Genomic DNA, 23572 nt, shown 5'->3' on the forward strand with positions numbered 1-23572 from the left:
ACACACAGTCTATCCATTATATTTGTTGATTCAAACATGTATCTCGACAAAAGAAAAAAAATATGGCTGCAAATTAACTATCTGGGTTGATGGTCTCCCCCCCCCCTCCTCCACGAAATGGTAGTCTCATATGCATTGTACCATGGCATTTGTAATGTACCTATGCCTTACGTATAATAGTTACACGTGTAGTTATAACATATTTCCCAAATAAACACATACATACACAACTAATAATCTAATTTCTCTATCATATATAGCTCCTGTATAACAATACGTAAATTCTTTGCTTTTCAACAAACACGCAAAGAGGAAACGCAACTAGATACATTTTTCTTTTAAAGCTTTTTTTCTTCAACTTTACCGCCACATTTTTTGTAACTTTTTCCGTATAAGTTAATACATCCACCGAATCGCTCTTGAAATAATTTATCAGTCCACTCCGATAACACACATACGCACACACACACACACACACACATAATAATAATATAGCTACAGACGACAGGTCACGTGCACTGGTTGATGTCGTAAACATATCAACTGCAAGTACAACACAAATCCTCAAGTTGATCAAATCAGCATATTTCACGCATATAAATTGTTCATAACCGGTCTCAAACTATATCGCAGTTTCATACATTTTTACGGAGTTACTTATTTACGACATGCAGTTTCATTTACAACAGTGATCCGCTAGCGGGATTTCAAAACATCCGGTATGGTTTTCGAGATACTGTAAGAAATTATTCTCTAGTCTTTCGGAAAATTCATATCATACTTTTCACATTGGATCATTTTTTAAGTTCTTTATCATAAATCCTTTGAGGAATAATGGATAAAACCCGGTAACAAGGTTAGAAACAGGTTTCCAAAACAGAAGTCTTCTAGCTGTGACATGTTTTATCTTGTTACTACAGCTTAATTTCATCTGTCGCTTCTTTTTTCATTTCATTAGGCACGCACCAAAGTTTATATTTTTAGAATTTAAAGGCGCTATGTTTTAGAAGCGCAGATATTTTCGTTATCGACATGTTGAAGATCCACCAAATTTTCACATGATTGGTAAACTGCGAGCAGTACGTACAACCATAGTACTAATATTCGTACCCCTACTCCTACCTTGTGGGCAAGGTACTAACAAGAGCATATGAGTGTCAATGGAGCAAGTAGTTCACACCCTGCGCTCTTTTAGCCTAATATCAACAATTAGAACATATTCCTTACATGTAATGCAATAAATTGAGTTGTCCTCTTATTTAATACTGGGGGTGGGGGCGAGTGGCCGAGTGGTCAAACGCGCTCTCTGTTACGGATCACTCTCATCTCACCTCTGTCTGCATGGGTTAGAGTCTCGGATTCGGGCAATGTGGGTATGTGAGAAAGCTTGCCAGTAGGTTCTTGAGGGTCGGTGGTTCTTTCCGAGGATTTCCCGGGTTCTTCCTCCCACCATTAATACTGGCTGCCATGTATAGCCTATCGTGTGCTGAAAAATGGCGTTAAACCCTACAACAACAATTTAATACCGGAAGTATTGCAAATCATTGTAGAAATAGTTGTAAAATCTTGTTTACCTTTTTTATCCGATATTTTTGTTTAGATCGTCCGCTGCATTAGTTCAAATAATGATTACTTTGGTTCTCAGCATTGTTTGTTTGTGTGCCATATATATACATTGAGGCCTTATTTGAAAATATAAACAAATCGTAGTAAAAATATGGCGCATTTTTTTTAGTCAGAAATTCTGCATGTGAAAAGTAAGTATGGGTTATCGGCAACTTTGAAATTCCACCAAGAAGCCATTATTCGCCACTTGATTGATAATAACTTGGCATAGAATATCCAGATATGGTCTGGCAAGCCTTACGTAGAAAAGGGATCATGGCGAGAGTCTCGTATTATCTGTCATGGTGGACACGGTGACTTTCTTGGACTTGTAGTCTAGAGAAACCTATTTAATATTTATCTTTTAGAATCATGCAATAAATACATTATTTAAATGATAGAATTGTTTACCTTAGAACAATGCTGCATCTTAATCCAAGTTTCTAATTTTGCAAGTTGTCCCACACCTACTTTATCATCTGCTGTCCAATTTGTCAACTTGCATCTCATATAGATCCACAAGAAAATCCCAGGCACAGTCTTTTTCCAAATTCTTTAGTAATTTTTTATCCATAAGCGAAACATTTTAAACACATTATATCATTATTATTGTTGTTTCTCATCAACACAGCTTATATTTTATATATAAATTATGAACTTTTACTAATTTTTTTGCAAGATTGGTTTAGTTTGCTTAATAGCTCTTGCCATTTAGAGGCATTGTCACATTGAATTCTGTAAAACCACCTATAAACAGGACATAGATCATTGGCTGAAATGCTGACAGAAAGAGTCTGAAGCAATGTATTTCATTTCCAGAGCCTGATGCATAAACATTACATCTTTTCAAAGCCACCATATCGCGAGTCATAAAAACATAAGGGTGGTGTCTGGTGACAATTGCCACTTTTCAATGCAGAATTTTCGTCAATTGGTCAAATTTGGTATGGATTTTGCGCCAATATTGGTAACCTTAGATGTGCAGAATAGCCTGACTGCAGTATAACTCTTGTTTGTCCTTCAGAGTGAGACTGAATTTTGTCAGTTGAAGGAATAGTCTTATTCCAAACACTAAGCCAAGCATCACACACTTTCTTACACTTGGTTATTATCCCATCCAAACTATCAGTTCTAGCAACTAAAGCATTCTTTTGAATCTTATTCAAATCTTTGTCAGTTTGCCATTTATCTCCAAAATACTTGTCCAAATTTGCAAACTACAATTTCTCCAAGTCTTGATGTGTCTTGATTTCGAGGTCTGAAGAAAAATGAACACAATAATGGAAGCCGAAGTTCTGGTGTACTCTTATGATAACCACATGTACATCTCAGGGTCTTTCTGCCTCAGAATTCGGTCATTGTAAATATCAGCACACCCAAGCTGCTAGTTGAAGTCTTTGAACTTGCCGCCCAGCATCTCATTCTTTTAATGTACTTTTATAAATAGAGCAGGCACACCTTGGTGTTTTTAAATTACTGAATTCTGTGATTGTAAATAATAATAACGATGAGGACTTTGTATAGCGCCTAATCTTTAGAAGCTCTAAGCGCTTTACAACATTATACAACACCTATAAGATAAAAAACATATAATGATATGATTACAAAAACAAACACCATGAAATTAGAAAACATTAAAAAAACATACTGAGAATATTTAAGGTAGGAAACATTATTAGGTCTGTTTGTTCTTGCAGTTGAAATAAGTCAGTTTTGAGAGAACTCTTGAATGTGATCACTGTGTCTTTGTGTCTAAGTTTAGTGGGTAATTCATTCCACGTTGCTTGGCCCTGGTATGCAAAAGAACACTGTCCATATGACTTTGTTTTCATAGTGGGAATAATGAGTATGCGATTGTCAGAAGTGGAGTGTAAGTATCTTGCTGGTGTGTACACATGGGTGAGGTCGGATAGGTATGGTGGACTAGAGTCCGACAGTGAAACGCAGCATTGAGAAAATTTTTTGTTTGATTCTGGATCAAAATGGATAGCCAGTGTAGGGTACAGAGCAGCAGAGAGGTGTGCTCTGATCGTGGTACTCTAAGTATGATCCGAGCAGCTGTGTTTTGAACTTTTTGAAGTTTCTGGAGTAGATATTGAGATGAACCAGACATAATTGAGTTACAATAGTCCAGTCTTGAAAGTACTAATGAATACACAAGTGTTTTAGTGGCATCAGCTGAAAGATATTTGTGAATTGAGCTGATGCATCTCAGCTCAAGATATGCAGCCTTGCATATGTTCATGACATGTTGGTGCAATGTGAGAATACTGTCCAGAGTAACACCTAGGTTTCGTACTGATTTTGTGAATTTAATGTTGGTGTTGCTGATATTTATTGTTCAAGGTAAAGGATGTGAATGAGAAAGTCATTGTTTTGTGATCATAATGGCCTCAATTTTATCATCATTCATCTGCAGCTTGTTACATGTCATCCATGATTTTACATCAGAAATGTACCTCTCTACACCTTGGATGGTAGCATCAACTTCAGTTGGGTGGCTAGATTTGTATATTTGGGTGTCATCAGCGTACAATTGGTGAGACACTGGATGATGATCTATGACACTTGAGAGTGGCTGAGTGTACAGAATGAAGAGAACAGGTCCAAGAACAGACCCCTTGGAACACCACAACATAAATCAACTGGGCTGGAGTGTATTCCATTTGCAGATACAATTTGTGTCCTGTTGACCAAGTAGGACTTGAACCACAGTAAGGCTGTATCATGAATGCCAAATACATGCTGGAGACGGTGAAGTAATATATCATGGTCTATTGTGTCAAATGCTGCAGACAAATCAAGGAGGATGAGGACTGTAATCTTTCCGCTATCCAAAGCAGAGAGAATGTCATTGACTACTTTTAGAAGAGTAGTTTCAGTTCTGTGGCAAGGGCAATATGCAGATTGTACATTGCTAAAAAGACTGTTTGAATTTAGATGAGATACAAGATGAGATACAAGCTGGGATAGAACAACCTTTTCTAAGATTTTTTATATGAATGGGAGATTAGAAACTGGGCGGTAGTTCTTTAAATCGTTATGGTCTAGTGTTGGTTTCTTCAGCAGAGGCTTTACAATGGCAGTTTTGAAAAATGATGGGAATTCCCCGGATGAGAGAGAGAGGTATTAATAACATCGGTTAGTGAAGGCAATACTAGATCTAAGCACTCAAGCAGTAGTGATGTTGGAATTGGATCAAGTTCACATGACTTTGGTGCATTCTTCATCGGGATTGTACATACGAAATCCATAGAGATAGGTTAAAATGCTGCTAAAGGTTGCCGCTGAAATTCTGTATTCCAGCTGTATGGTGAAGACGAGTCAATTGAAATTGTGGTGTCAAGCTTATCTCTAATGGTTTGTTGTTGTTGTTGTTGTTGTAGGGTTTAATGCCATTTTTCAGCACAAGATAGGCTATACATGGCGACCAGTATTAATGGTGGAGGAAGGACCCGGAAAAACCCTGGAAAGAACCACCGACCCACGAGAAGCTACTGGCAAGCTTTCTCACATAACCACATTAGCCGAATCCGAGACTCGAACCGACGCAGACAGAGGTGAGATGGCAGTGATCCGTAATGGTGAGCGCTTTAGACCACTCGGGGCCCCTCTATTGGTTTGTACTTTGTCACGGAAGAAATTTGCAAATATGTCCGGAAGGTCAACTGGAGAGAAGGTAGTTGGAAGTTGTGTAGATTTGTTCCTTGACATTAGCTTGTTAGTAATCTCAAAGAGCTATTTGCAGCTGGAACTTTCCATGATCTTAGTAGTGTAGTGGGCTGATTTTGCTGCATAGACTATATTTGTGACATTCTTCTTAGTGGCTTCATAGATTTGCTTATGAATAGTGAGTCTGGTGGAAAGCCAAAGGCTCTCAGCTTTACGGCGGTCTCTTTTAGCAGTGCGAAACTGGTCCCTAATACTGCTATACCATGGAGAACACTTTTGAATTGATACTCTGCACTTGGTAGCTGGGGCATGTTTGTCAAGCAATGAACGCAGGCAGTTATCGAGTTCTGCGGTAGGAGGTAAGCAAGTGGTTAGGTTAGCTTGGATGTCGTGCATTAGTTTGGTTCTATTTATCATATGGGGGTTTCTCTAAGTAGCAGATAAAGGTGGAGGGTTAGGGACTGATACGTCAAGATGGCATATAATGCAGAGGTGATCTGATGCAAGGTCATGGGATACCAAGAAGGAACGTAGAAGGTTATCATCAGGTCTATGAAGAATCCAGTCTAAAATGTGACCATGTTTGTGGGTGGGTTGGTTAACTGACTGTTTGAGGTTGAAAACTTTAATGGAATCTATGAGTTTTGATGTATTTTGAGTTTCTGGGACAGTCAAAGTGAAAGTTGAAATCTCCAGGAATAATCAGGTTGCCGCCTATTGAAATATCAGCACAGCTAAAATGATCAATTAACAGACATGATTTTTCTCCATTTTAAAGTAGAATTCTGCTTTTTTTCTGACTTGAATCCGATTTGTCTTGATATAGTCCATTTTTTTATCATCTCTGATCTGGGTTTTTTAAAAAGGTCTGTTCGTTCCCATTCCACATTGACCCTTGTAAAGTATTCGTTCCATATGTTAGTTATGACTCTCATAAAGAGTATTCTGATTGGTCAAAAGTTGAAATTCATCCAGTGAATCTTCGTGTAATGGAAACTGATGGCAATGGAAAGAAGAAGCATGCTTGCAAAAAATGGTGCTCCGAGTTGTTGAGAGAGACCATGACATGAAAAGTTTAGATAAAGGTTTAAAAAACATGGAAATGGGAATGGCTAGAGCAAAAAGTCAACAGAAATTTAGTTGGTCAGTTTATAAGAAAACTAAACGCTAGAGGACTGGCATTTTTTTATCTCTGCTGTACAGGAATCATGGTTGGAAGTGTTTGGAGCAGCACTTACAAAAGAAGCTGCATACAGAATTTTTTTAGCTCAGAAGGCATCTGGAAAAAGTGCAGTTAATTACAATAAGAAGAAAGATTTCCTGCACAACAGAACAGATATAGCTCTCTGTCAGAATATGCACACTGCATGTCACCTATACAAGCACCAGCTTGAAAGGAAAAAGGCTCCCTTTGAGAAGGAAAAGAAAATATTGTACATGTACCCAAAAAGGAAGGCTAAAGAAATCTTTTCCAAAGCTGCAAAAAGAGCTTGACTGGCATATCAATGGGTTGTGTCCATTGGAAAAAAAAAACAAGTGATTGTATGGGATTATTTGTATATAGTTGATGTTCTTGGGTGTTTATTTTACAGATTTGTTATGAAAAGAAAAAATATAGTTTTGCTGCAAAAATTGAGAAATTATTGTGACTTAATTACGTTGTGAACACTGACATACACATGAAATAACTTATGCACCAGTAGTATTGGAGAACAAATTCATGTGACAATAAATATTGTGAAATTATTCAAGTTTAAAATTTTTGGTAAGTTTGTTAGTTTTTCATCTGATTATTTTGTTATATATTATGATCTTAAATTGAACCAGGAGCAGTTTTTTTTATGAGTGTAAAATGCATTTTTGGCTGGGGGCCTGCAGCCACCTGGACACCCAGATGGGGGGCACTTCCCCTCAAGACCCTGTTGGGGAAGGACCCCCAAACTCCCCTTTCAAATTTTCAGCTTTTTTTGTGAAATAAATCATGTCTGAATTAATCAACACACTCTCCCACACTAGATGGTTGAAGTAGGACTGGCAAGTCTTTGGATTTGCCACTCAGCTATTTGCATGTATAAGGAGGACACCTGCGTGGGTGACTTTCTGCCTCCCAGATCAAACATTTGCATCCAAATACACATAATTAAGCATGTCTGAGACCTCTGCTTTACATACAATGCATCCAAATAACTGGGTTTAGTTTCTGTTTACAAAATGCATTTAAATTTGTGTTTTTATTAAGGTTAAGGTTACAGCCAGGGAATATATAAATCAGTGATCATTGTCAATGTGTAGGTATAACATTTGAATCAATGAAGATATTTTCTGGCAACTTTAGCTAGCTGTATAACTGGACTTGTTAGTGTCTCATGAATTCATAGTCATACCCTCTGCCCCAAAGGATAAGGTCTAAAACAAGAGAAATCACTGGCCTATTTCCTATCTAGGCTGTCACTGTTTCATGCATCTGGCAGGTTTGTAGTTCCACGATCAAGGTGGTTATTAGGAAAAAGGACATGTTATGGGCAAAGAATGTGCTGTGTGATACTATGTTTACTTCAAAGCTGGAGGTTGCATCACATATCATTGTTTTGGTGCCAAATCAAAATTTTAGACATTATTCTACTTGATTTTACCATCAACTCATGGTGTGAAATGTTGGGTACTTTGAGTGTTATGTCTTAGCCTGAGTATTATATCTTAGCCACATACTAGTGGAATTTTCTGTGAATGTCATAATAGTTGCTATAGCACTGGGTTAATAATGACTAAAAGGGTGTGTGTGATTTGGGTTTTTAACATAGCTTTAAAATAAACTTCTGTCATATCGCTAGGATGTCTGCAATGTGGCAGTTTATAGTGATGTCTAGCACTGGGGCATCATGCCTCAGACATGTACCATCTTGTTCCACCCAATCACATTACCCTGACACCAGGCCGACCAGTCCTAACACTAACCTCTTAATGCTGAGTGCCTAGCAAGGCAGCTGTTAGTACCATTTTTATGTCTTTGGTATGACTTGGCTGGGGTTTGAACATTCGACCTCCCACATCCGAGTTGACACTTTAACCGCTAGACTTAAATTGGAAGAACATGCAGACATGCTGCTTTTCTGAAGATTTCTTTTGTAAAATAACTATCCATAAGTTCAATTTTGGTTCCAAAGAAGTTTTGACATGAACACAAAATGAAATAGGCTAAGAATTTGAGGAGTGTTGCAACTGCTAGGAGCTTCACAGAAAGTTGGACCTAACACGTACAGTGTCATAATTCATTATTCATCAGTCCTATATGAGTTTTTGAAGTGATAGAAACTTTAAAGAATTGTTACAATTTCTGCAATATCTGTTTCTGTGGAGCACTAGAAACTGCCTGCTAATAGACCAACCATTTATTTTGCTGGTGGGGGCACCTTAGATTTTTTTTCTCTTCAAACTTGAATTGTGTTTTCTATTACCCCAAGATAATTGAGTCTTTTCAATTAATGGATATAAGTTTTTGGCCATAAATCAGAGCAGGAATTTTTTTATAGCTATATGAGGTCTGGAAATTTGTAATTTTGGGTAGAATATTCCAGCCCCTCACCCCTTTTGAAAATTAAAGTGCAGTCCTAGAGTTGATTGTAACTAAGAGACAAATATCAGAACCAAGTTTAATCAGCAAATTGCTGTTATTTTTTATTTGTAGCTTTATGTCAATGTTAGCCTAGTAAGCCATATTCTATTCTTTTAAAGTATGTTTCATTAGCCCAAAAAAAACTGATAAGCATTGGGGAAAAATTGCCTTTTTTGAACATTTTTTTTGCTGACACTAATTAAATGAATACTTTCATAAATGACAAACACATTGATATATTGTTCTTAATGGAAGGAATATGTACTATCTTAGTTACACTGTCATGATTATTTAAAAACAGTCTTAACTCTTGAAGAATCTATCCCTGTGAATTCACTTAGGAGTCAGGTAGTTTTGTATCTTTTCATATGTCCAATAATAAAATTTATGTTCCATTTTTTCTAGACTGAAATGTCATTGTCTGTGATGAACAGAACCACAGGAATTGGTAGATGTAAACGGTGCTGAATTACCTTATGACAGTTAGTAATAAAGGACATTGCCTGAAAGATTTTAATTTTAATGTGGCATTCAGATCTAGGGGAAGTGAAGGCTGCCATTTAATTAAATTGACAAACAAATTAATTTGATATTAAATCAGAAAAGACCTGTCTAACATACTGGATCATGTCATAAGATGTACATCAAATGAAACAATGATGCTTGTACTTTTTACATCTGTATAATGTCACACGCAGTGATATCAGTTTCTAAAAATAGCCATTCGGACAAGGTGAACTGGCGTAATGGTATTCACTGATCTTTACATGTTATTATTCTTACTGAAAACCATGTACTAGACACTAAATTTGTTCATCTGAATATAGATGTGTGTTCCAGTATTTAGTTACAGTGGTGGTTAAGCCTGCAGACTGCATAAATCATATAATCAAATTTGATTAATCTTTCTAGAACAATATAATACACAAATTCCTTGTATTTCATCACCAATAGATATGCCCTGAATATTTTGAGATGAAAATTCCAAGGGAACTGCACCCGGCCCCCCCACCACCATAATCGATGAAGTATTCTTATATGTGGTTCATGTTTTAACATATAAATGGATTGATGTAGGAAAGTGACTGTTTCTTATATTTTGCTTAGCACATAAAATTACACTCTGCTAAGTTGATGTGATGTTTTGCATGTAGAATCTAGAAATGTTGCATATACATTCCATACATTTAAAAAAAATGTATAAATGTTTTTTTGTTGTTTTGTTCATTAGTGATTTTATTACCCTTTTCTGATTCTTATGTGTTAATTGGTAACAAAGTTAAGAAAAAAAGAGAAAGTATATGTTTATTTCAGTGTCAGTTTTACAAACAAATCATAATTTTGAATGACAGTTTAGAACATATAAGAATGCATTATGTTCATTAGAGTTGTTGTTGAAGAGAGCAAACAAGTCTAACAGTTTTCAGTCAGTCACCGTGAAACTTGATATGGCCATCTTCTGAAGATAATCTATTTTGATGAACCACAGTGCTCCCACAATATTTCCATGGAATATGGATTTATATCATCTAAATGAGTTTGATAATGAGTAAGATCTATATGTAATAATAACATGATCATGAGCTTGTTTCAACCCTAGAGGTCAGAATTATAATCCAGTTTTTATCAAACTTGAAATATATGCATGTATCATTAAGATTTTGGAGAAGTTTGTTAACAAATGAGAGCCATATTTGTTTCTGATACAGATTTGATCACACTGGGAATATATGCTTGTATCATTACAAACTTGGATCAGTTTGATAATTAGTGAGATCCATGTATACCAATGAGCTGATATTGCATTTGATTGGCTGAGCTGGTTACCACCCTGGAGGCAGTATTTCTGATTCAATTTGGATCAGTCTTGAAATACATACTTATGTAGATCTAGGATGAGTTTGATAATGTACATGATCTAGTCAAGATAATGAGGTAATCTTGTATCTGATTGGTTGAAATTGTTGCCACTTTGAATGTCAATTTTTTTATTGGAGTTTGATCCGACTTGGAACATACAGGTATACATTATATCATCAAGATCTTGAAGGAGTTCGGTAATGTGCCACACGCATTAATGAGATTATCTTGCATGTGATTAGCTTGGCTCTTATCACTCTGGAGGCCATATTTCTAATCTGAGTTTCATAAAACTTTAAATATGGGCTTATATCTACCCGGATTCTTTTGATAAAGTGTAAGATCTATTCATATTAATGAGTAGCGTTGAAACAATACACTTGTGCTGTGTATTGATACACATATCAACTTGATGGGTTTTTTATCTTTAGAGGGTATTTCAGTCTCAGGTGGTGCCCTTTTCTGTCAGTTGATATACTGGTTGTATTTAATCACTTTTTGCATGAATTTTTTCTGCTGCTTTGTATCTCATGAATTTGTGTCTACTTTGAGTTTGGAGTATGGATGCCAATACTTCCTGTGTGTCATGCAGGGAATAAGCTGTATTAAATTCTAATCTGACTGCTGGTTATTGCTTAACTTGGACTGCAATGAGCAATAACCACCAGTCATCATTAGGTGTATTGCAACACACCAAACGAGTAGGCTTCAAATTCAGTCCAAGTAGACAAGATATGAAACAACAGAAACTTTCAAAGTATTATCAATACATGAAAGACTATTTTTGAGAAATGCCAAAATTAATGTACAAGGGGTTTACAAATTCTGCCCCACTTACCATTTTCCAGGAACAGGAATCTACTGGTAATCTAAATCTAAGATCATTAAAAAGAGCAAAATGTCAAATTACCCGAGCCAAAAAGGAGCTATAAAAAAAAAGCTTTAAATTTTCAGGTGCACTTGTTTTGTAATAACACTCCACAAGATATTAAATCAGCTCCAAGTATGTCTTCCTTCCACAATAGGTGTATTAGATGGATGAAATGATTTTAACAAATGGTCTACTTATTAAAGATCATGTTATACCACCCACTGCCTGTGCTTCATTTTAACTGAGTGCTTCATTTTCATTCAGCAGCAATGTAGCATTCATGAAAATGTTTGTTTATATTGTCCAGGATTATTTAATTGTGTGTGAACATATTATTACATGTATCTTGTATTTTACATACTAGAGGGTCTCAAGGTAGGTTAGTTTCTCATTTGTAACCAATTGAGTCACCCTTTGAAAACAAGTCTTGTTTAATATTATCATTATTATTATTATTATTACTGTCAGTATCATTTTGTATTCATTCTTCACCTCATGTATCAGTATGTGATTCAAAATGGCAAAGGTATCAATGCATTGATATAGCAATGAATCATTTGACCCCTATTAATGAGGCAGTGTTGCGTCTGATTGGCTGAAATTGTTACCTTACTGCTGGCCATACTTTTTATCTGAATTTGATGAAACATTGGTATAATGTTTATATCATCAGCATCAGGGCATTTATATATATTAATTATTATTAATTAACTATGTATGTATTAATAAGGTGATTTTGCATATGATTAGCTGACTTAATACCATATTACTTACTACTATAAGCCACAATTCTAATCAGATTATGATGAAAACTTGAGTATGTTTGAGGTCTTGGACTGTTTGGAAAGTGAGTGGGATTCAAGCATATTAACTCATTAACTCATGGAAGTTTTTGTTGTTTTTGCTTGAAATGCATGTAGGAAACACATTTTGGGGTCTGTCTGATTACATCCTAATCCATCAACTTCCAAGAGATTTCCCATTAGCCTAATGCCTAGTTGTGTTAGAAACATCATTTTTCATTAGTTATTTCGCTCGCTTATGAGCAGAAAGATAAAAGTTAGAGTTCTTTTTTTGTTTTTTTTGCTTAACAGACTCTTGATGTTCGTTATGAGACCACCCTTTATTCCAGATGCCCACCTCATCCTACCTTTTTGCAAAGGTTCACCTGACTGTGTGCAGTTCAGACTGGTCTGCCTTAGATCTGAGGCCAAAAAGTCCAAAATCCTGACACAAAATTGGATTCCGACCACGGGCGAATTTTTGGTGGTAAAAAGGGTCCAAAACATTAGGTTTTTCCATCTGTATTTTGTTGTGCAACTAGAACAGCCAGATTAGTTGGTATCATTATTGAGCTACATCTGTCTACCTTTATATAATACCAAACTTTAGTGTATCATACATGTCCTTAATGCTACAGAGCTCGATAGTAGGCTACTTCCTCCTGCCACGTAAACGTGGTGCCAAGGGTTAATGTGTTAAGAGCACACTCGAATGACCTCCTGCAACGTAAATGTGGTGCCATGAGTTAATGAAGTAATACATTTTAGTTGGCTCTTTTTATCCAAGTATATAATCTAGGTTTTTCTCTTTACCTTCAGTACCATGCTATACATTCATTTATGAACTATCCCATTCCAAGTTAAATATGGAATGAGTTGGTAATTTTAAATTCCTGTAAGTTTAGCAAAACAAGAAAAAAAGTGAATTTTAGTTTGAAAAATAATCAGCATTGTGTTTTGTGATAGTATATCAGCATTGTAATTTGTGAACCTCTTACATTGCTATCAGTTCAAAGTGAATGATAGTTTTCTTGTGTAAGACAAATGGGACACAATCGTCACAATACTTGAAGTTAAAAATAAAGCTGCTTTGTTTATGTTTCAGACAAAATGTAGCAAACTTACTGGAGACTTATTGCAGACCTACTGATGAGCGGTTTAGTTTCATCTCCAAGATCTATCATCATGGCTGGAAGTCAAGGATACAGCCGAGGTAAAGTCATGTTTATACTTACTGTGTTTTCCAGAATTAATCCCCTGGGGGCATCATTACATTTTCCAAATAGAGGGTATTTATTAGAGCTTAGTTATGAAAGCTAAACTTGTTCCTTTTTATATAATGCCATAAAGACCACATGTACATCTAGGGGGTCTTCCTGACACAGAGTTCAGTCGTTGTATATCAGCACAGTTAAAATGATAATTGATCAACACATTTTCCCACTCAGCAGTTGTTTGAAGTAGGATTTGCAAATCTTTTGAACTTGCCACCCAGCTATTGCATCATGTTTAACACTACATGTGTGCCTGTGACTTTAGTACTTTACACAGTGATATATGCATTGTAACTGTGTCATCAGCATTTTGTTGTAATCATAGATCTGAAACAGATGGGTATTGAAAAGCACAGGTCTTGCTCTGAATCTTTTAAACTTCTGTTCTTAATAAAGGTATTTGGGGGGGGGGGCAATAAACAGAGTGGGGTATTAGTTAGGGAATACACTGTGTATGTTGCTGGCATCAAATGACCACTTTGCTAATAAATTAAAAGTAGCAAATTTATCAATAGTGATCGATATGTCATTGAAGGTTGTTCAAAAACATGTAAAAGGAATCAAATCACTAATTCATTTACGTGAGACATTTTTGTTAATGTTTGATGTTGTTGTGGGTTTAATGTAGTTTTTCAGCACATTATAGGCTATACATGGTGGCCAGTATAACTGGTGGAGGAAGAACCCCGGAAAACCATGGTAGGAACCACCGAACCATGGGAAGCTACTGGAAAGCTTTCTCACATTGGCTGAGCTCAAGGCATGAGCCCAAGCTGAAAGAAGTGAGATGGCAGTGATTGGTAAAGGCAAGCACTTTAGACCACTTGGCCAAAAGGAGTCTCGTTAATGTTTGAGAATATATTTTGTAAACATCACATGTACCTTTTGACTGAAGTTATTGCAGATATTCACATCGAGCAAAATTAGATCTTTTTCTGCATTTTATCAAGGTAAATGTCCCTAATGTAAGGTGCCTCCTTTTTCTGCATTTTGTCAAGATAAATGTCCCTAATGTAAGGTGCCTCCTTTTTCTGCATTTTGTCAAGGTAAATGTCCCTAATGTAAGGTACCTCCTTTTTCTGCATTTTGTCAAGGTAAATGTCCCTAATGTAAGGTGCCTCCTTTTTCTGCATTTTGTCAAGGTAAATGTCCCTAATGTAAGGTGCCTCCTTTTTCTGCATTTTGTCAAGGTAAATGTCCCTAATGTAAGGTGCCTCCTTTTTCTGCATTTTTTCAAGGTAAATGTCCCTAATGTAAGGTGCCTCCTTTTTCTGCATTTTGTCAAGGTAACTGTCCCTAATGTAAGGTGCCTCATTGAATTCAGCACAAATTCACTGAACAGTCACAGTTATTTGTGTTGTTTAATTTTTCTACGTGATAAGAAAAGATAGTAATATGGAGTGAATTAAGGGGTAAGAGTCTACCTGATTGCTTGGATTGACTATGCAAATATTTTAGGACACCCAAATGAGCCATAAAGCTATTATATCTCAGATCAATGAAGAGTTCTGCAGGAATTCGATAAGAGAACTCAGTAAATTTAACTGAAAATCAGTTCAATTACAACTCAGTTACATATTTTGTCTGTCATCTGTTGAAGATAAGAAGACCAATCTAGCACCACAATGCCAACATGTAAATCTTTGCAAATATTAGAAAAAAATAATAAAGCTTATCTTGAGAGACTATTAGGATTGGTGGGTTCCCTCCCAGGGTAGGTAACAAATGGGCAGAGAGTCTGTCGTGTCCTCATGAGGGAGAGGCAGCACCCTCTCTTGACCACCAGGATATAGAATCATGCCCTCTCACTGGGGAGGAACAGCACCCTCTCTTGACCACCAGGATATAGAATCATGCCCTCTCATTGGGGAGGAGCAGCACCCTCTTATGTCCAAAAAGGATAGAGATCAAGTTTACTGACCTACAGCTCAGTAAATGATGATTGTTAGTTGGGCACACACACACACCATAAGGGTTTGTTGTTGGCAATGTGGTTGAGCCTCAGGACAGTGCTCAAAATAAATTTTTTTTTTAGAAACAGGCCTCGGCTGGTGACTTAAATAACCTTACAAGCCCTGACTCCTATTTCCAATCAGGACTCCAATTCCCACATACCCAAAATTTCCCCTTTTTTAATTTTTTCACACAAGTTTGCAATAGCTACAATTCGAATATAAATTCAATAGGGTTCAATGGGGTTTAAAAGTATTGCAAGTGTCATTAGTCTCCATCACTACACTCACTAAGGACCGGATGGATCCTGGTGTTCAAACTACTCTCCTGGATTCTCTAAGTGAATCCTGGTCAGAACTGAGTTGACGTATGTAGATGTCTTGTTTGGAGTATGTGCAAAGAATTAATAGCCCGACTTTTCTGTTTTTCGCTGGCATGCTTCAGAGTGTAAAGCTCTGCCAGCCAAGAGTTCTGAAATTTAGTTTTGTTAGCTAATTGCTTCCTAAATCGGTTTTAAAAAATTGTCCTGGCTTTTAAAAAGTTGTAGCCAAAAAAAATTGAAAACCTCAATATTTTGTTGCCAATTTTTAAAAAATGTTGCCAGAAGAAATAGTGAATATTTTTCTAAGTCTATTAATATCGTTGTTGTTATAGGGTTTAACACCATTTTTCAGCACAAGAGATAGGCTATACATGGCGGTCAGTATTAATGGTGGAGGAAGAACCCAGGAAGACCTCAGAAAGAACCACCAACCCACAAGAAGCTACCAGCAAGCTTTCTCACATACCCACATTAGTCGAGCCCGTGTCTATTAATATAATAGGCAATGAAAATTGAAAAAGATGGGATAGTTACTACTTTATTGACAACAAGCAATACAGCCATAATATTACAAAATAAATCATTACATATAATAATGATAATAATAATAATAATAATAATAATAAAGACTTTATTTAGAGACGGTAACTCAGTTAGTTACAGAACTAATCTACCTTGAGACCTTCTATCTGTTATGTACAATATATACAGTATATACCACATGATGTGAAGAGTCTGGCTTGACACTAAATAATTTAGTAATTTTAAAATTCAAAGTATCAAGCCTCGAACACATGTTCAGGCATCAGTAAAAAGATAAACATATATAAAACATAAAATATAATCCTGCATTAAAAAATTCAGCTATGAAAATGATGTAAAATTACAGAAAAGCAGGCGGTATTTTTGGTACTAAAACTGTTCAGTTTTCTAAAGATTTCATCCATTTAAGACATTGATTGTGAAAAAATTAAATGCAAGGAGCCTGCCTTATGTCACTGGGAATGTTGTTCCATACCAGTGGACCAGTATATTGAAAACTTTTTTTAAACAATTCTTTCTTTGGCCTTGGTATAATGCAATTTTTTCTTCTTATGGACCTTAAATTTGGAGTGCCATCAGCATCTCTTTGGTGAAAGATATTGCTTAGATAGACAGGAATGTCTTTTCTGGATACTTAATACATCAATTTGGCCTTTCTAAGAAATATTCTTTCATGCATTGTTAAAATCTTTATATTATTCATTGCATCCTGAAAATTGTCTATACATTGATCTAGAATTAAATGGCAAGCCCTCTTTTGGAGTCTTAAAAGTGTTGTTATGTTTGAATTAGAGGTATTACCCCAAATTACATTACAGTAGTCCAGATATGGCTGAATATAACTTTTATAAAAGATGACCCTATACTGAAGAGGAATGTATGTTTTGATTTTCCTCAGTAGCCAAATATAAGAATCAACCTTTTTTGAAATATGTTTAATGTGAATAGGCCAAGTAAGGTTGTTATCCACGAATACACCAAGAATTCTATCTTGAGAGGTCATATTGAGGCTCACGTCAAGTAGAAGTTTGTCGCTATCTAGCTTGCTTGTTTTTGTTGCGTTGTAACTAGTAGGGCTTTCGTTTTTTTCTGTATTTATGATCATACTGTTTTCCTTGCACCATACTAGAAGTGTGTTGAGAGCATCTTGTAAGTTATTTTCAAGTACTGTTTTGGTTTTACCAATCTCAGACAGTGTAGTATCATCTGCATAAAGGTCAGTGGAAGAAATTGAATTTCCAATCTTAAGAGGTAAATCGTTGATAAATAGAATGAATATGATTGTTTTGCACTACTTCCATGGTCTTTGCATCCCACATTATGCTGGTACATAGGTATGATTGTTGTCACCTGAAAGAAATTCATTATCAGATGTGAAATATCTACTTTCCTGACATGCACAGTCTATTTTTTTGGATAGAAACATTAGGTATTAAGCAAATCTATATTATGTATAGTATTTTCCAAATAATAGTTTTGTAAAGAACTTTAGTTAATGTCATTTTAATACTAAAACCCTATGATCATACTTTGCAATGATTAAGGTAAGTGACGTATAATGTGACCAGCGATTTCATGTGTTCAGGAATTAAATGCCCCTACTTCCCCCCACCCCCCATTTTATGGTTAGCTTCACAAAGTACATCTCCGTCAACCGGAATTGCTTCATAAATCCCAAGACTGATACTGAATGCTGTAGATTTTTTTCTCAACAAGTGAACTAGGATCTCCATTCCCACCAATGAAACATGAGTCAACACCTGTCATTAATGTTCCATATATATAAGCATTAATTACTATCATTAAATTAAAAGAAGGAACAAAGAAACATCACAGAGCATATGTGCCCCCAAAAAGCTTATTCGGAATAAATATGTTATTTAGTAAGCAGTATTATATGCATATATGAATTAATAATAAGGAAATAAGGTGGGATATAAAATGTGGGGAACATGTATGTTAGCTTAAGACCACATTTGAACTGTTAACATAAATTCACATCCATTTTAGGCATGGGTTGTTATAACAAAAAAAGGGCATTGTTTATTTGTCAATGAATTGATAGTGCTTTCACTCACTGTCGAACAGCAATCAGTACTTAAGAGGTAATCAGTTTTCATTGAAGTTTCAGCAAAATTATTTTATTGGTACATTTAAATATAACAAACAGAAGGATTAGCCGTCGTCAATTAATTATAGCTGTTTCTGTTCATGTCTTCAGAGGTCGGTCTATTGTAGGTATAGTCAGGTAGCATGACTGGGTGTATCACAGCATACAGTACTCAGGCCAGATGTCAACATAAGCGGATTATGATGTAATAATGCACTGTAAAGATGGGTTTGTCAATACAAACAAAGGATTTATTTATGTAACAGATATATTTCAGCGCATTGTGTATCCAAGATTGTGGCTTCCTTTCATGGTCCCTTTGAATTTCTCCACTCCAAATCCATGATTTTATGTACAAATTAAACAGCCAAATAGTCTGTTGCCAAAACAATTGCCAGATGGTATATTTTGTTGCCAATAAGGGGAAAAAGTTCACAATTTGTGACATTGGCAAAGCCCAGGACGATCCCTGACTTTAACACTATTCTGACAACTGAAATGATCATGCTTTGCATTTTATATATGCAGTAAAATCTGCCTTCCAGTATGGTATGGCATTTTGAAAAAACATGTACACATTTCTTCAGCGAGATCAGAGTTTACTCAGGAATTTTGTTTTTTTCGACAACCCCAATGTGAACCACACATAGAATACAGGATGGGCCCGATCTAAAATTAGAGGGCCCCCAGGCATTGGGTTATCTGATTCTTTTAGCACTGGGGAGGGCTCAGATCTAAGTTTGTCAGATTTGTGTTGCCTGTCGAATCCACAACAAGGCACCATGTAGGGATCCTTGGAGTCTCAGTGATTTGTATGAGGATTGGATCAAGTAACCCATCTTTCCAGGATACTGTTTCATCCTATCAGGGAATGGGAACCAGTGTACAGATGCTAGATTAAGGCAGATAGGCATTCCCCTTTATCCATAAAATTATCCCTTTTCCTATGCACAACCATGGACTTCTGGACCTGGTCCACATAGTACACAAAAAATCTCTAAGGGGTGTGGAGAGTGACAATAAATCAGCAGCAGAGGCTGCTGCTATAAACAGTCCTTTAACTCAGCAGAAGGGTTTACTAGTTCAGTTTTTTACCCCAGAACTGATAGACATTGAGTCATGTAGAGTTGGCTTCTGAAGCAGCTCAGGTGGGTATTTCTATGAGGACCTTAGCTAGTCTTTCAGTGAAAATACTGGAACCCTTAGTACAAAAGACTATGCCTCTAGTACCCATAGCTTTGCATGCTGATCTCCTTACAGCAACCTCTTTGAGCCTGCTGAAGGAGGAATCATTGTAGCCAATGGAGCAACATTGTTTGTTGGAAGTAGCTGCAAAAACTTATAAGCATGTATTGTCTTGTCCATGGCATTAGAAGGGGGCACAGCAACGGTCCAAGGAAGAGGTTAACAGGCTCTTCTCCTTTCCTTAGGACAAGGGTGTACAAACTTAAGGACTAACTCCCTCTCTTGCCAGGCATACTTTTTCCTTCAGTTGCCATTGGTGCCAAACTAAACCTCTTTTCACGTGCTTGATTTTAACGTGACTGTCGATGGCTGGGTCCTTTCTATCATAAGCTACTGGCTTTGGTTCCAAGATCTTTCTTCTGTAGTAAGGTCCCCCATTTGCTTCTGCCAGTTCAAACTTGAGCAATTAAACAAACAGGTTCATATCCTTCTTTGGAAGTATGCAATAGAGAGGGTGTTAAAAGACCTGTTTCTGGCCTTCTATTGGGAACAGTTTGCAGGATGCATGCCTTCACATCCCACCTTTTCTTCACAGAGGAGGTACCTGTTTTTGCTTGGATGGGGAGATCATCCAATTTTGATCTGTGTCATTTGGTGTAGCTTCCACACCCATAACTTTACCAGGGTCTGGGAGTAGTTGCAGCTGATTTAAGATCATTAGGTATCCCAAATCCTACAATATTTCAATGGTTGGTCGATCCACAATGCTGGTCTAAAGTCCCTCAGACTAGACTATTAATGTTATTCCATAGGGATTAGGTTAGGTCTTCTGCCACACTTAGTGAAAAGAGAGTACATTACATCATAAGCTATGTTCATGATAGAATAATGAATATATCATTGTAAGTCTCTTTTACTGCCATATCCATGTTTCAGATGAAGGCCATCATGATTCCACAACAACAACAACAACAACAACATTTAGCTCATGACCACATGACAAACAAGGTTTTATGCACACATGTTTTGTGTATATCTAGGTAGGTATGTATGTATGTAAATATATACATACATACATACAGACATAAATATATACATACAGTAAATGCTCGATTTATGTGTATATTGTGTTCCTGATAAAACTTAAATTTGGATGACTTCAGGTGAATTTTCCCATGGGAAATATTAAAAAAGTAAGGGGTTGCATTCCTTTGACCTCACCTTCATGATACCAAAGGTATTACCATAAAATAAACCCTTTTCAACCAATACTTTATTTGCTATGTTACGAAAAAAATTGTAAACACATTTATTCAGTTATATTATAAGAAATGCACACAAAATATACAAAATGGACAATATTCAATCCATCCTTCATTGGGGAGCTGAATCTTCATCCCAGTCGAACACATCAACAGATGGAATGGGGTTGGATGGCGTGGGGGCAAGTTCTGGGTGTGCTGGCTTGAAGTAGAGGACAGCAGATCAGTTGATTGAATCAAGATAATGCTATCCCACTTCCTGAAGAACTTTGCAAGAAGACAGCACAGAGCTGTGCCACTTATCCCAGTCAGCTGCATGTAGCAGGCATTGGCTTCCTTCATCAGTTTGGCAACCTTAGTACTTCTTTCATGATCCAAATGTTTGAGTGCATCAACCATGCCTTTTATGTGACAACCTGGGTGGAGAACATATCATTTTGTTCCATGGGTTCTGCCTCTTCATGGTGCTCCTTAACCAGGTCAGGAAAATTCTTTTGGTGAACATTCTGCAAAAGGAATCAAGATGGGTTCTATCATGGCTGAATTAAACTCCTTTATAGAGCATCCTTCACCCTGTTTCTTGTTGTTCTAGCTTTAGCATGCAGAATCAGTGAGATGCATGTCTCGTCGGTTGATCAGAACTATCTGCAGCTTTATCTGCATGGCTTAATTCATTTAGGATAGCTGCTGCTTTCATTACTAAGATGTGGGAAACATTAGTACTACACCCGTTCCACAAAAGAATATCACTGTGACCTAAATATAACATTTTAATGGCTTAGTTTAAGTTTTGGGATTAAGCTCATAACCAAAGTTTTTTAGCACCCTGTATTGCCAAGAATAATGAAATTTGATGAGGGAATGTATCTTGATGTCTACTACACCTTTGTCTTAAAAGCAGATAATTGTGACCCATATTTCCAGCACTTATGCAAGAGTCATAAAACTAGGAGACTATGCATACCCTTACAACAAAAGTTCATTGTGACCAACATTTAACATTTTGGTTTAGGTTACGATTTTGCATTTTTTGTGTTCGGAGTTAATTTCTCAATATCTGTTTATTTGCCAACCATGAAATTTGATAATCTAATGTGTCTCTGTTACTTTGTACTACACCCTTATAACCAAAAATGGTTACTGTGACCTTGTATATTATGATACATTATTCTCAGCAGGTTAACGGTGTATTGCAATGTGCATGAGTACAAGTATTAGGCAAGTTAACCTATGCTTTTCATGTGAGGCATCACAGCAGTAAAGTAATTACTGATGCAGGAACTATGTGTTGTTGACCGTCACTCCAAGGTTACTCAAAGCCTATGACTTTTAATCTTGGGATCACTGGATGGATTCTTCATTACTCAGCAGCCCAAAACTACACTTAACTGCATTTGTTATTCCCCAACTTGGGGAAGACATGTGTTTCTCTCTACTTCTGTTATCTGGGCAACCATCATATCAACCTTTAGATGACAGCAGGCTATGGTAGAGGCAAACCTCATGGGCCAGTGACCAGAGCCATGTCTTCATTTTCCTTGGAGAGATCAAAGTATAGCATGAACATGACAGGGGACAACCCTTCCCTCCTTTCGATCATCTCGGCCTTGATGACATGATTGCACTTCCATTCTAATGGAAAACAACTGCTCCACAAATTCATTGATGATGCATGCGTTATGGAGACTTCAAACTACTTTCTATGCCTCTTTCACATTCAAATGCTGCTCATCATTACAGAATCCCATAGACCTGTACAAAGTGGATCTCTTACAGCAGATTCAACACTGCGTTCAAGAATATGGTATACCAATTCAGTCTGCTCTGTTTCAGTCTGAACATCAGACCCTGGGTTTTCATAAGAATTATGGACAGAATTGTGTCCCTTTTCGTCTGAATATCAATCCCTAGGTCTTCATAAGAATTATAGACAGAGTAATGTCCCTTTTAATCTGAATATTAGTTCTTGTGTCGTCATAAGAATTATGGATAGAGTTGTGTTGCTTTTCAAAGCCATCTCTGTGTCATTGACTTCCAACATTCTGCAATGGAATCAACCTTGGGTTCTGTCATGGCTGAATCAAGCGCCAATTGAACTTCTGTTTAGAGTATCGTTTGTTCGTCTCTATACAACCTGTTTTGTAGTCGTTCTAGCTTCAGCAGGCAGAAATGGTGAGATGCACGCCTCATTGGTTGATCAGAACTATCTGCAGCTTTATCTGTATGCATCTATGCTGGCTGCTGCTTTAATCACTAATGATGTGGGAAACAGACAACAAGCCACCTTTGGTTGTTTCACTGTGTAATAGCCACTCATCATCTGCTGTATTTTTAAGAAGGGATGGGGTATTTATCCTGGTTGGCCACATCAAAAGTCATTTCTAAAGACCATATAAATCTCTAGATGACAAGATGCCTCACCTCCCATAGAGGATTGGATATAAGGCCTTCTGTACAGCTCCAGTAGCCTAAATGGTTTAAGCGTCTGCCTCGGATGTGGGAGATCCCCTGGCCGAGTCA

The 23572-nt window shown here is 36.7% G+C and overlaps 1 protein-coding gene across 3 annotated transcripts in view; it reads left to right on the plus strand.

Annotated features, from left to right (window-relative positions):
• Positions 1-695: 695 nt before the first annotated feature.
• The window catches only part of LOC149800866 (centlein-like), a 233089-nt gene continuing 210212 nt past the window's right edge, over positions 696-23572 (plus strand). For 2 of the 3 annotated variants that reach the window (XM_089954881.1, XM_089954883.1), the window contains exons 1-2: positions 12753-12890; positions 13509-13616. In XM_089954881.1, coding sequence (XP_089811007.1) covers positions 13553-13616 — 64 coding nt within the window. In that variant the 5' untranslated portion in view covers positions 12753-12890; positions 13509-13552. Of the gene's footprint in view, positions 720-12752; positions 12891-13508; positions 13617-23572 lie in introns of those variants that run through there. The other variant, XM_089954882.1, reaches the window with a different exon arrangement.

Source organism: Sinohyriopsis cumingii, chromosome 4 (genome assembly GCF_028554795.1).
Source record: "Sinohyriopsis cumingii isolate HCF-2022 chromosome 4, ASM2855479v2, whole genome shotgun sequence".
Taxonomy (NCBI): Eukaryota; Metazoa; Mollusca; class Bivalvia; order Unionida; family Unionidae; genus Sinohyriopsis; species Sinohyriopsis cumingii.